This window comes from Pristiophorus japonicus, chromosome 2 (assembly GCF_044704955.1).
Source record: "Pristiophorus japonicus isolate sPriJap1 chromosome 2, sPriJap1.hap1, whole genome shotgun sequence".
Lineage (NCBI taxonomy): Eukaryota > Metazoa > Chordata > Chondrichthyes > Pristiophoridae > Pristiophorus > Pristiophorus japonicus.
In genome coordinates, this window is record NC_091978.1 from 375119338 (window position 1) to 375132224 (window position 12887).

At 48.5% G+C, this 12887-nt stretch overlaps 1 protein-coding gene across 1 annotated transcript; it reads left to right on the plus strand.

Annotated features, from left to right (window-relative positions):
* Positions 1–66: 66 nt before the first annotated feature.
* On the plus strand, positions 67–6006 carry smim19 (small integral membrane protein 19). Its single transcript, XM_070873204.1, has 3 exons — positions 67–302; positions 820–941; positions 4626–6006. Exons 1-3 carry the CDS (start codon positions 172–174, stop codon positions 4682–4684), a joined length of 312 nt encoding a protein of 103 aa, XP_070729305.1. The 5' UTR covers positions 67–171; the 3' UTR covers positions 4685–6006.
* The last annotated feature ends 6881 nt before the right edge of the window (positions 6007–12887 follow it).

Below are 12887 nucleotides of genomic sequence, written 5' to 3' on the forward strand. Positions count from 1 at the left end.
TCGTTGGCAGCAGTCATTCTGGGAACGTGACCTCGGCTCAACCTTGCAACCCGGAGCTAAACCCCACCCTGACTTCCGGCGCTGTCCCATGACGTTTGTTGCCTTTGTTGTTGCTCCGGGGTTCGCGGAGCGGGAGCGGGGCTGATCCTGCGGCCGGCCGGCGGGCGGGCCATGGCCGGTTACGGGGCGATGGCGGGCGGCGCGGGGATGGACTACACGGTGCACGAGGCCTGGAACGACGCCACCAACGTTTATCTGATCGCCATCTTGCTCAGCCTCGGCCTCTTGGTGTACGCGCGCCGGTGGGTAGCCCCGCCCATTGCTCCGCCCCCGGGCGCCTAGCCCCGCCCATTACCCCGCCCCTGGCACATCGCCCCGCCTCGGGACCGAGCCCCGCCCATAGCCCTGCCCCCGGGCGCCTAGCCCCGCCCATTGCTCCGCCCCCGGGCACCGAGCCCCGCCCATTGCCCTGCCCCCGGGCACCGAGCCCCGCCCATAGCCCTGCCCCTGGGCACCTAGCCCCGCCCATTGCCCTGCCCCTGGGCACCTAGCCCTGCCCCTGGGTACCGAGCCCCGCCCATTGCCCTGCCCCTGGGCACTGAGCCCCGCCCATTACCCCGCCCCTGGCACATCGCCCCGCCTCGGGACCGAGCACCGCCCATAGCCCTGCCCCTGGCACATTGCTTCGCCTCTGGGCACTTAGCTCCGCCCCGGGCACCGAGGCCCGCCCATTAACCTGGCTCCGATCCCCGCTCATTGCTCCGCCCCCTTGCACCAAGCCCCGCCCTCTCAAACGTTAATCTCAATTGTGTATTTTAGGAATAAGAGGAAGATTATGAGAATATTTACGGTGCCTCCCACGGATCCAACGCCTGAGCCCAACTTTTATGACAACTTACAGAAAGTTCGCTTACGACAGCAGTTGGACATGTACTACATCGGTGAGTCTGTTCTGCCAGTAACGGTGTGGCAAAAATGTTTGAACTTTGAAAAGTCGAATCCCAGTGTATTTTGGTTAATTAATTTAATGGAAGAAATCATCTTTTATTTTTTTTAATTCATTCTCGGGATGTGGGAGTCGCTGGCGAGGCCGGCCTTTATTGCCCATCCCTAATTGCCCTGAAAAGGTGGTGAGCCTCCTTCTTGGACCAAGAAAGACCAACCTGCATTTTTACAGTACCTTTCACAACCTCAGGATATCCAAAGCGACTTACAGCCAATGAATTATTTTTTGAAATGTAGTCACTGTTGTAATATAGAAAATATGGCAGACATTTTACGACAGCAAACTCCCACAAACAGCAATGTGATAATGACCAGATAATCTGTTTTAGATTGAGGGATAAATATTGGCCAGGACACGCCAAAAGGCATTCGATAAGGTGCCACACAAAAGGTTACTGCAGAAGATAAAGGTACGCGGAGTCAGAGGAAATGTATTAGCATGGATAGAGAATTGGCTGGCGAACAGAAAGCAGAGAGTCGGGATAAATGGGTCCTTTTCAGGTTGGAAATCGGTGGTTAGTGGTGTGCCACAGGGATCGGTGCTGGGACCACAACTGTTTACAATATACATCGATGACCTGGAAGAGGGGACAGAGTGTAGTGTAACAAAATTTGCAGATGACACAATGATTAGTGGGAAAGCGGGTTGTGTAGAGGACACAGAGAGGTTGCAAAGAGATTTAGATAGGTTAAGCGAATGGGCTAAGGTTTGGCAGATGGAATACGATGTCGGAAAGTGTGAGGTCATCCGCCTTGGAAAAAAACAGTAAAAGGGAATATTATTTGAATGGGGAGAAATTACAACATGCTGAGGTGCAGAGGGACCTGGGGGTCCTTGTGCATGAAACTCTTTTTGGAGTTTATCTGTAAAACATAAATTATTAAACCGTGCCACCCGACCTGGATGACACACCAGACATTTACAAGGCCCTTTTTTTTTTCTTTTTTTCTTTTTTTTTGTGTTTTTCTTTTTTTTGTGGTTTTTTTTGGGGGCACTAAAATCACATTTTTTCCCCAGTGCCCCCTATAAAAGGGAAGGGGGACACTAAAAGCACCGGCAATTAAAACAAATTAAACTTTAAAACGTAAAATCAAATTAAAATTTGGTTGCCGGGCGTGATGATGCACTCCAGTCCCTCCGGTGCCCACCTCTCGCGGAAGGCCGCGAGCGTACCGGTGGACACCGCGTGCTCCATCTCCAAGGACACCCTGGACCGGATGTAAGAGCGGAAGAGAGGCAGGCAGTCAGGTTGAATGACCCTCCTTGTGCATGAATCCCCCCCAAAAAAAGTTTGTTTGCAGGTGCAGCAAGTAATCAGGAAGGCGAATGAAATGTTGGCCTTCATTGCGAGAGGGATGGAGTACAAAAGCAGGGAAGTTCTGCTGCAACTGTATAGGGTATTGGTGAGGCCACACCTGGAGTACTGCGTGCAGTTTTGGTCACCTTACTTAAGGAAGGATATACTAGCTTTGGAGGGGGTACAGAGACGATTCACGAGGCTGATTCTGGAGATGAGGGGGTTACCTTATGATGATAGATTGAGTAGACTGGGTCTTTACTCGTTGGAGTTCAGAAGGATGAGGGGCGATCTTATAGAAACATTTAAAATAATGAAAGAGATAGACAAGATAGGGGCAGAGAGGTTGTTTCCACTGGTCGGGGAGACTAGAACTAGGGGGCACAGCCTCAAAATACGGGGGAGCCAATTTAAAACCGAGTTGAGAAGGAATTTCTTCTCCCAGAGGGTTGTGAATCTGTGGAATTCTCTGCCCAAGGAAGCAGTTGAGGCTAGCTCATTGAATGTATTCAAATCACAGATAGATAGATTTTTAACCAATAAGGGAATTAAGGGTTACGGGGAGCGGGCGGGTAAGTGGAGCTGAGTCCACGACCAGATCAGCCATGATCTTGTTGAATGGCGGAGCAGGCTCGAGGGGCTAGATGGCCTACTCCTGTTCCTAATTCTTATGTTCTTATGTAACTCCCCTGCCCTTCTTTGAAATAGAGCCATGGGATCTTTTACGTCCACTTGAGAGGGCAGACGGGGCCTCAGTTAACGGTACAACTGAGTGATTCACTCGACCCCTTCAGATGGCATTTAAACTCAATCACTTGGTGTGAGACTGGAGTCACTATAGGCCCAGACCGGGTAAGGACGGCAGGTTTCCTTCCCAATGGGACATTAGTGACCCACTCGGGTTTTTGCGATTTACTAGCACCAGCTTTTCCAGATTTAAAGACAAACTGCGACAGTAAATCAGGAAAACTGATGGAGACTTCGGCTCCTCCGCAGTCAGTACACTGATAAATGCTCCACTAAAGGTTAGACCCAAAGGGATTTGGTGTATTTGGGGTTTTAACAGCGTATTGACTGCTGAACAAAGGTTATGGGCCTGAAAATCTAACCTTAATTTTGTGCAGTGTGAACTTTATCCATTTTAATTAAAATTTTAAGAAACTTTTCTTAAAGTTTATTCATCTTTATTTCAGGTTTGCCTTTTCCCCGTGTGAGAGCCCTGAGCTTTGTTTTGCCATCTCTTAACATTTTGGATGAGCAAGAATTTTCTCCAGTTGAATATTGGGAAAACTGAAGCCATTGTTTTCGGTCCCCGCCACAAACTGCGTTCCCCAGCCATTGACTCCATCCCTCTCCCCAACTCCTGTCTGAGGCTGGACCAGACTGTTCGCAACCTAGGTGTCATATTTAACCCTGAAATGAGCTTCCAGCCACATAGCCACAGCATAACTAAGACCGCCTATTTTCATCTCTGTCACATCGCCCGTCTCCACCCCCTGCCTCAGCTCATCCGCTGCTGAAACCCTCATCCAGGCCTTCGTTACCTCCAGACTTGACTATTCCACCACACTCCTGGCTGGCCTCCCACATTCTACCCTATGTAAACTAGAGGTGATCCAAAACTCAGGCTGCCCATGTCCTAACTCACCCATCACCCCCTGTGCTCACTGACCTATGTTGGCTTCTGGTTGAGCAATGCCTTGATTTCAAAATTCTCATCCTTGCTTTCAACTCCCTCCATGGCCTCGCCCCTCCCTATCTCTGTAACCTCCTCCAGCCCCACAACCCCCCGAGATGTCTGCGCTCTTTTAATTCTGCCCTCCTGAGCAACCCTGATTGTAATCGCTCCACCATCGGTGGCCGTGCCTTCTGTTGCCTGGGCCCCAAGCTCTGGAACTCCCTCCCTAAACCTCTCCACCTCTCTCTCCTCCTTCATGGCGCTCCTTAAAACCGACCTCTTCGACCCCTGTGCTAATTTCTACTTATGCGGCTCGGTGTCAAATTGTTATCACATAATACTCCTGTGAGGCGCCTTGGAAATTTCACCACGTTAAAGGTGCTATATAAATACACGTTGCTGTTTTGATTGGCGGCTTAGACAGCTTGTTGACAGCAGAACAGCTCACACTGGGGGAATCCCCACGAACTTCCGTTGAATTGAATTCAAGGTCGGAAAAGCCACAGTGATTGTGAGATCCTTGTGCGGAGGGTATTCGGGGCCAGCATTGACTGTCTTCACATTGCCGCAGGCCACAAATTCTGGGCCATCGTTTTTATTTTGGAATGTATTTGAACTAATCCTATTGTTTGGTGTTGTTTCAGCACGGAAGTATGAGCAACAGCAAGGGCAGTCGGACAGTGTGCAGCTTACAGTGGAGTGAGGAGTGCTCGTTACAGCAGAGCATCAGAAGGCCACGCAGCCAGACCAACGAGAGACTCTGAACTGAAGGTGGGGCCAGTAAAAAAAACACTGCAAATATTGGAAATCTGAAATCAAAGCAGAAAATGCTGGCAATTGGAGGTTACTGTTCACCTCTACACAACACACACACACACACACACACACACACACACACAGGAGGTGGAGATTACTGCTCCGCACCTACATCTGCTCGTCATCTGTTACATAACAATCATGTTCATTCACGTTTCCCCCATACACAAAATGTGCTGAGAAAGTGAGACAGACCTGGAATGTGACCTCTCATTGTGAGACTGCTTCCCTGACCTTGTGTTCCAGGCTCATTGATAACATCCACTGGATAGAGTCAGATTATTGGGAACAACGTTGTAAGGATTGATGTTGGGGTGAAGGGATGGGTTTGCTCTCAGTTGAGAATATTTTTGATCAATTTTATCTTATACTTTTTTTAAACAAAACCCCTCTATTTTTTATGGATGGAGTTTGGTTTTAAGTGATTCTGTTTTAACTCAGGTAAAACTTTGTCTTGCCTATTATTGGTGTTTTATTTTAAAATAATTTGTAATTGGATTCCTTAACAGGACTGTGTTAAGCAAAGATGTTGCTAAATGCAGAAATAATATTGACTGAATGTGACATTTAAAATAATTAGAAATGTTCAGATTTTTATTAATGCTTAGAATATTTTTCTGTTTCCACTTTTCTTCCTTTGCCGTTTTTCTCCTGAATAGAATGATTCTGATGGTAAATGTACGGGGTTTAGTTGCCTTGTGGCTGTGAGAATCTGGACAATGAGCATCATTGTACTCATTAGCCCTGGCCCAGTCCCAGCTAAGCTCACTCCTGTTCCACGTGTTTTTCAGCAGGGCTCGCTGGATAGTGAACGAGAGCGAGAACTCTGTCTAAGTTTCTCCTTGCGACCCTGAAGCCCATTGTAGCATCTCTCAGACGTTGCTTCAGCAGCCATTGAGATTGGATCTTCTGGTCTGTGTGGTTGGGGACATTTAGCAAATGGGACGTTGGCAAGCCTTTTGTTTTATATATTCTTCAGTTACTAAATGCTTTTTGTTGAATCTTGATAGTTATGTAAGTAGACCTTTCTGAACGGTGACTTAATTTAGTTCATAATGTACCTTAGATAATGTTCTACCCAGCGACCAGAAAGTAGTTCCGTGTTCTCATCCACACATTACACGTAAACCAGCGGTGATTAGACTAAATCTATGCTTTGTACTTGTAAAATGCTGAGAATGTGATTACTAATAAAAAATTTCAAAGTGCTGTATGTTATGAAGTGAAATTGTTTTAAATAATGTAGTTGTGCTCTTCTGTGTAAATCTATTTTGTTTTTTCCTTCTGATTATATTGTATCTGGCCTCCAGACATTGAAGGTTTGATGCAGTTCGCCTAGTTTTTGGTACTCTACCTGTTGGGAGCCAAAGTCATCCTCACTGTTTTGCTAAATAAGGAACTTGCATCTCGATAGTGCATTTCACATCCCCAAACGCTCAACTGCAACTGCAAGCACAGCGAACCATGAGTTCCTTTGCTTTTGGTGCTGGTTGAGGGAGCAGTGTTGGCCAATGCTGGGTGTCTCTTTCTCCTTCCCGCAGGACCTCTCTCCCTGGGTTTTATAGAATACAATGGCGGCCTCACGACCTCGCTGTTGGCCCGTGCTGCACCGCTCCTTGGCATCGACCGCCATTCCTCGCCGCTTCTGGGCCTCAGCGGCTGCCAGACCTCCCGCTGCTCTCCAACCTAGGGACCTCCTGCGGCATTATCCCGGCTGGAGTGGAGCTAATCTACAGAACAAACAGGAATCTGTTCAACCTCCACCGCCTCCAGGCCAGATCCAAGGTTGTCCCATCCTCTGTCATTGAATTACAGTTCGCAGACGACGCCTGCATCTGCACGCACTCGGAGGCCGAACTCCAAGCCATCGTCAACACCTTCACTAAAGCGTACGAGAGCATGGGCCTTACACTAAACATCCGTAAGACAAAGCTGCTCTACCAACCTGCCCCCGCCACACAGCACTGTCCCCCGATTATCAAAATCCACGACAAGGCCTTGGACAATGTGGACCATTTTCCATACCTCGGAAGCCTACTGTCAACAAGGGCAGACATCAACGATGAGGTCCAACACTACCTGTAGTTTGCCAGTGCAGCCTTCGGTCGCCTGAGGAAGAGAGTGTTTGAAGACCAGGACCTCAAACCCAGCACCAAGCTCATGGCCTGCAGAGCAGTGGTGATACCTGCCCTCCTATATGGCTCAGAGACATGGACCATATACAGCAGACACCTCAAAGCTCTGGAGAAGTACCACCAGTGCTGCCTTCGCAAGATCCTGCAAATCCACTGGGAGGACAGAAGCACCAACATCAGCATTCTCGCTCAGGCCAACATCCCCAACATCGAAGCACTGACCACACTCGATCAACTCTGTTGGGCGGGCCACATCGTCTGCATGCCCGATACGAGACTCCAAAAACAAGCGTTCTACTTGGAGCTCCGACACGGCAAGTGAGCCCCAGAGGAAATGCTTCAAGGACACCCTCAAAGCCTTGCAAAAAATGCAACATCCCCACCGCCACCTGGGAATTCCTGGCCCAAGACCGCTCAAAGTGGAGGAGAAACATCTGGGAAACATAGAAACATAGAAAATAGGTGCAGGAGTAGGCCATTCAGCCCTTCGAGCCTGCACCACCATTCAATATGATCATGGCTGATTATTCCCTCAGTACCCCTTTCCTGCTTTCTCTCCATACCCCTTGATCCCTTTAGCCGTAAGGGCTACATCTAACTCCCTCTTGAATATATCCAATGTATTGGCATCAACAACTCTCTGCGGCAGGGAATTCCACAGGTTCACCACTCTCTGAGTGAAGAAGTTTCTCCTCATCTCAGTCCTAAATGGCCTACCCCTTATCCTTAGACTGTGTCCCCTGGTTCTGGACTTCCCCAACATCGGGAACATTCTTCCCGCATCTAACCTGTCCAGTCCCGTCAGAATTTTATACGTTTCTATGAGATCCCCTCTCATCTTTCTAAACTCCAGTGTATAAAGGCCCAGTCGATCCAGTCTCTCCTCATATGTCAGTCCAGCCAATTACCTCGAGTCGCTACACCAAGAGCAAGCTGAAACCAAACGTAAACCGCGGAAGGAGTGCATGGCACCCCAAGCACCCCACCCACCCGTTCCTTTTACCACCGTCTGCCCCACCTGTGCCAGAGATTGTAGGTCCCACATTGGACTCATTCGTCGCCTGTGAACTAATTTTTAGTGTGGAAGCAAGTCATTGATCCCGAGGGACTGCCTCAGAGAGAGGGAAGCCTTGGGTGTGTTTGCAGACAAAGTACTTCAGGCATCATTTCGCCAAGTTGTCATTTTGTTAATTAATTGTGAGGTTTAAAGAGCCAATTTTCTGCACACTTAACTGCAGCATTCGAAAGAATCTAAAGATTGTTTCTCCATATTAGTGGTTGCAGCTTTTCCAGCGAATGAAGATACTGCTGTGCTTATCCTTCAGGAGTAACATGTTAGTCTTCACATTAAAAACAAATTTCACATTTCATTAAAAAATCCTTTGTCTGAATTTGGTCTTGTAGAATCCAGTCCCCTTGCACAAAGTGAATTGCAGAAACAATCCTCCAAACAATCGCATCCGAGAACCTCAAACTATCTCAGCACAACCTGGCCCTTCAACCACTCAGCTCCTGGGCCCAGCTCAGAAGTCATTTCACTCAGAAACCACTCATTGTTTTATTGAATACATTTCTGTGGCCTACAGCTCCCATGATAGTTCCTCAATTACCCCATTGTTATATTTTAAACATCGCACTTCTGCCCTCTTACAGGTAAAAACCAGGTTAAAAATGCCTCTAATCCACATTGAATTCACTTTGTACAGTGTGAATAGTTAGGCACTCTCAAGGCCCCCGCTCCTGTTGGCCTCCATTGTTGCTTTGACTGTCACTGGCCCCTGATTTAAAAGTTCACCAGCTCCACTCATCTGTTGTGTGCCAGCCACTCCTGTAGTTCGTCACTGACTTAGATGATAAGCTTCAGTCTGCAATTCACATGTTCAACGAGGGTTTTTCTTCAGCAGCACAGATTTTGGAATTTAGTAACTGACAGGAACCTCTGTACAGAGCCACAAAAACATCTGAGACCTCACTTCAGGCCGAGCACTGACCGAGCAATACTGGGAGAGCCACACATTGGGCGATCTCGTGTTGCACAATGCGGATACAACTCTTTTTGTTGGAAACAAAAATAAAACAGTTAAATCGAGTGTCCCCGATCTGGGGGACGTTCCAAACATTTATCACCGCCCTTTTTTTGGGGTTTTTTTTGTGTTTTTTTGGGGGAGTTTTTTGTGGGTTTTTTTGGGCCCTAAAACCATAAATATACAAGTGCCCCCTACAAAAGGGGAGGGAGACAGTAAAACCTGGCAATTAAAACAAATTAAACTTTAAAACAAATTAAACTTTAAAACATATAAAATCAAATTAAAATTTGGTTGTCGGGGGTGATGATGCACTCCAGTCCCTCCGGTGCCCACCTCTCGCGGAAGGCCGCGAGCGTACCGGTGGACACCGCGTGCTCCATCTCCAAGGACACCCTGGCTCGGATGTACGCGCGGAAGAGAGGCAGGCAGTCTGGCTGAACGACCGCTCGCTGCCTGGACCAGCTGATGGCCCCCTTGGCTGTGCCCAGGAGCAGTCCTACGAGGAGGCCCTCGGATCTACCCGCTCCCCTCCGCACAGGGTGCCCAAAGATCAGGAGTGTGGGACTGAAGTGCGTTTTCTTGAATAAAATAATATTTTATATTAATAAATAGATCATATTTTAACTGTCTATCTGGACGAGACATTAAACTGTCCTCTCGGGTGGATGTAAAATATTCCACGGCACTTTTTGAGGAAAGGGGAGTTCTCCCCGGTGTCCTGGCCAATATTTTTCCCTCAACCAACATCACTAAAAAGCAGATTATCTGGTTATCATATTGCTGTTTGTGGGAGCTTGCTGTGCACAAATTGGCTGCCGCATTTCCCACATTACAACAGTGACGACAGCTCAAAAGAACTTCATTGGCTGTAAAGTGCTTTGGGACAACCTGAGAATGTGAAAGGTGCTATATAAATAAAAAAATCATTATTTATATAATTTAAACTGGAGAAAGCCAGTGGGCCAGAGAGCCCTGATGCTGAACAACAGGCCTCGGGAGAGTCACTGCACAGAAATTGTAATCTATGAGTAAAGAGTCAGACTGAACACTGTGAGCTCAAAGTAAAGTGTGACCTTAGTCTTTTATTGCAGGTCTCCAGAGTGCCTCTCCAACCTGTGAGGCCTCCTTAAGTACTCCCAAGGGATTGTGGGATCCTTTGAGACTCCAGGGGATGAGTCCTCTGGTGGCTATACAAGGTATATACAGGTTTACATATATAACAGAAACAATTTCAGACAAATCTTCATTCGAGGCAGAGACCTCATCGGGAATGACCTGAGAACAGGCCACAAAGCCTCAAGCATGCAATTTACATCAAATGTAACTTCATCATGAAGACACAGCCATCAATGGTGGAGCGATTGAAATTGTGGATGTGTAAGAGGCCAGAATTGGAGGTGTGCAGAGATCTCAGAGGGCTGGAGGACATAGGGAGGGGCAAGGCCATGGAGGGATTTGAAAACAAGGATGAGAATTTTAAAATTGAGGTCGTGCCGGACCTGGAGCCAAGCTTGGTGTCACCTGATCTCTACTTCCTCATTTACCTTGTCTTCTATTTTTAACCATGGTGGAGCCCGTCTCTGCCCCTGCTGTCATGTATTCAACCAGCATTGTAACCCATGTATAAACTGACCTAAGTTGTACACTGTGAGAACACTGACCACTAGGTGGGAGACACTCCTAACCTGGACCTTCAGGTATAAAAGGGGAAGCTCCACCCACCTTCATCACTTGAGTGCTAAGGAATAAAGGACAGGTCACAGACTGACCTTCTCTCAAGCATGGGCCTCGTGTGCATTTATACTGTGTAGTAAGGACGTATCAATGGCGACAAGAAACTGGGATTTAAACCACGCGAGCATGGCCACTAGCAGAACAGACGAGAGGTACTGTGTTAACGAATGGTTGGGACAGAGATTCAACATTGTTAAAGCAGCACACAGTTCTCCAGGCAGACAAGGGCAGTCAGGCATGCCCCAACATGTAGTCGAACCCAGAGGGGGAGTTCGACAGAGACAATGGCAAGCTGAACAGCGATTCACACCATTGCAAGGGACAATGCGGCCAGTAATGGGGCCATCAACACCTGTTAATGGTGCACTCAAGGACAATAACGGGCAGTCAGGGACGATCGACTGGCAAGGGACCTTTTGTTTCAAACCGCAACTCATGCTGGAGGCATGGAGGCACACATTCAGCCGGAGTTTGCAGAGATGTGCAAAATACCTGCAGATATTGCAGAAATGGACACTGGGGGAAATCGCTGGAAGCTGAAGTTCAGCGAGTTCATGTGGAGCACGAATACAGTTCATACACCAGGATGCCACCGATAATGATGAAAGTGCTCCTCAATGGCATCCCAGTATCAATGGAGTTAGACACAGGTGCCAGCCAGTCTCTGATGGGTATCAAACAGTTTGAAAGGTTGTGGGCATCCAAGGCCAGGAGGCCAAAATTATCGCCGATTGAAGCACAGCTTCGGACTTACACAAAGCAGATCATTCCGGTGCTAGGCAGCGCCACGGTAGTCGTGACCCACAAAGATTCGGAGAACAGGTTGCCACTCTGGATTGTCCTAGGGGACGGTCCCGCACTACTGGGGAGGAGTTGGCTTGCTGTCATGAACTGGAAATGGGGCGATGTCAATGCAATTTCCTCTGTGGAGCGAGTATCATGCTCACAGGTCCTGGACAAATTTGACTCATTATTTCAACCCGGCATCGGCACTTTCATGGGGACCAAGGTAGTGATTCACATAAACCCGGACGCCAGACCAGTACACCACAAGGCCAGAGCGGTGCCGTACGTGATGCGGGAAAAGATAGAAGGCGAATTGGACCGCCTGTTGAGGGAAGGCATCATCTCGCCAGTCGAATTCAGTGACTGGGCGAGCCCGATTGTGCCGGTGCTCAAGGCGGATGGGTTCGGTCAGGATATGTGGCGATTACAAGGCCACCATCAATCGGGTGTCACTCCAAGACCAGTACCCGCTACCGAGAGCGGAGGACCTCTTTGCGACGCTATCCGGTGGCAAACTTTTTTCAAAATTGGACCTGACCTCAGCTTACATGACCCAGGAGCTGGCGAGTGAGTCGAAGAAGCTGACCACCATCACGACACACAAGGGGTTGTTTGAGTACAACAGATGTCCGTTCAGGATTCGCTCGATCGCCGCGATCTTCCAACGAAATATGGAAAGCCTCCTCAAGTCGATTCCAGGGACGGTGGTTTTTCAGGACGACATCCTCATTACGGGTTACGATACTGAAGAACACCTCCACAACCTGGAGGAGGTGCTACGCAGACTGGACCGGGTAGGGCTGCGACTGAAAAAGGCGAAGTGCGTCTTCCTAGCTCCAGAGGTAGAATTCCTGGGGATGAGGGTAGCAGCAGACGGGATCAGCCCTACTGCATCCAAGACAGAAGCGATCCAGAGAGCACCCAGACCCCGTAACACAACGGAGCTGCGTTCGTTCCTGGGGCTCCTGAACTATTTTGGTAACTTTCTTCCCAAATTGAGCACGCTGCTAGAGCCGCTACACGTGCTCCTACGCAAAGGTCGCGAATGGGTCTAGGGGGACAGCCAGGAAAGGGCTTTTAATAGAGCACGCAATTTGTTATGTTCCAACAATCTGTTAACGCTATATGACCCATGTAAGAAACTTGTTTTAACGTGCGATGCGTCGTCCTATGGTGTCGGGTGTGTGTTGCAGCATGTCAATGTCAAGGGTCAGTTACAGCCGGTAGCTTATGCCTCCAGGAGTCTGTCCCAGGCAGAAAGGGGCTACGGGATGGTAGAAAAGGAGGCGCTCGCATGTGTATATGCGGTAAAGAAAATGCACCAGTACCTGTTTGGCAGGAAATTTGAGCTGGAGACAGATCACAAATCCCTAACGTCCCTTTTGGCCGACAACAAGGCCATAAATGC

What these genes read in the sequence shown, in the direction of transcription:
- smim19 (XM_070873204.1), top strand. Translation starts at nt 172, where the DNA reads ATGGCCGGTTACGGGGCGATGGCGGGCGGCGCGGGGATGGACTACACG. An exon ending in CTCTTGGTGTACGCGCGCCG is followed by an intron (nt 303 to 819) that starts GTGGGTAGCCCC and finishes TGTGTATTTTAG; the next exon opens with GAATAAGAGGAAGATTATGA. An exon ending in GTTGGACATGTACTACATCG is followed by an intron (nt 942 to 4,625) that starts GTGAGTCTGTTC and finishes GTGTTGTTTCAG; the next exon opens with CACGGAAGTATGAGCAACAG.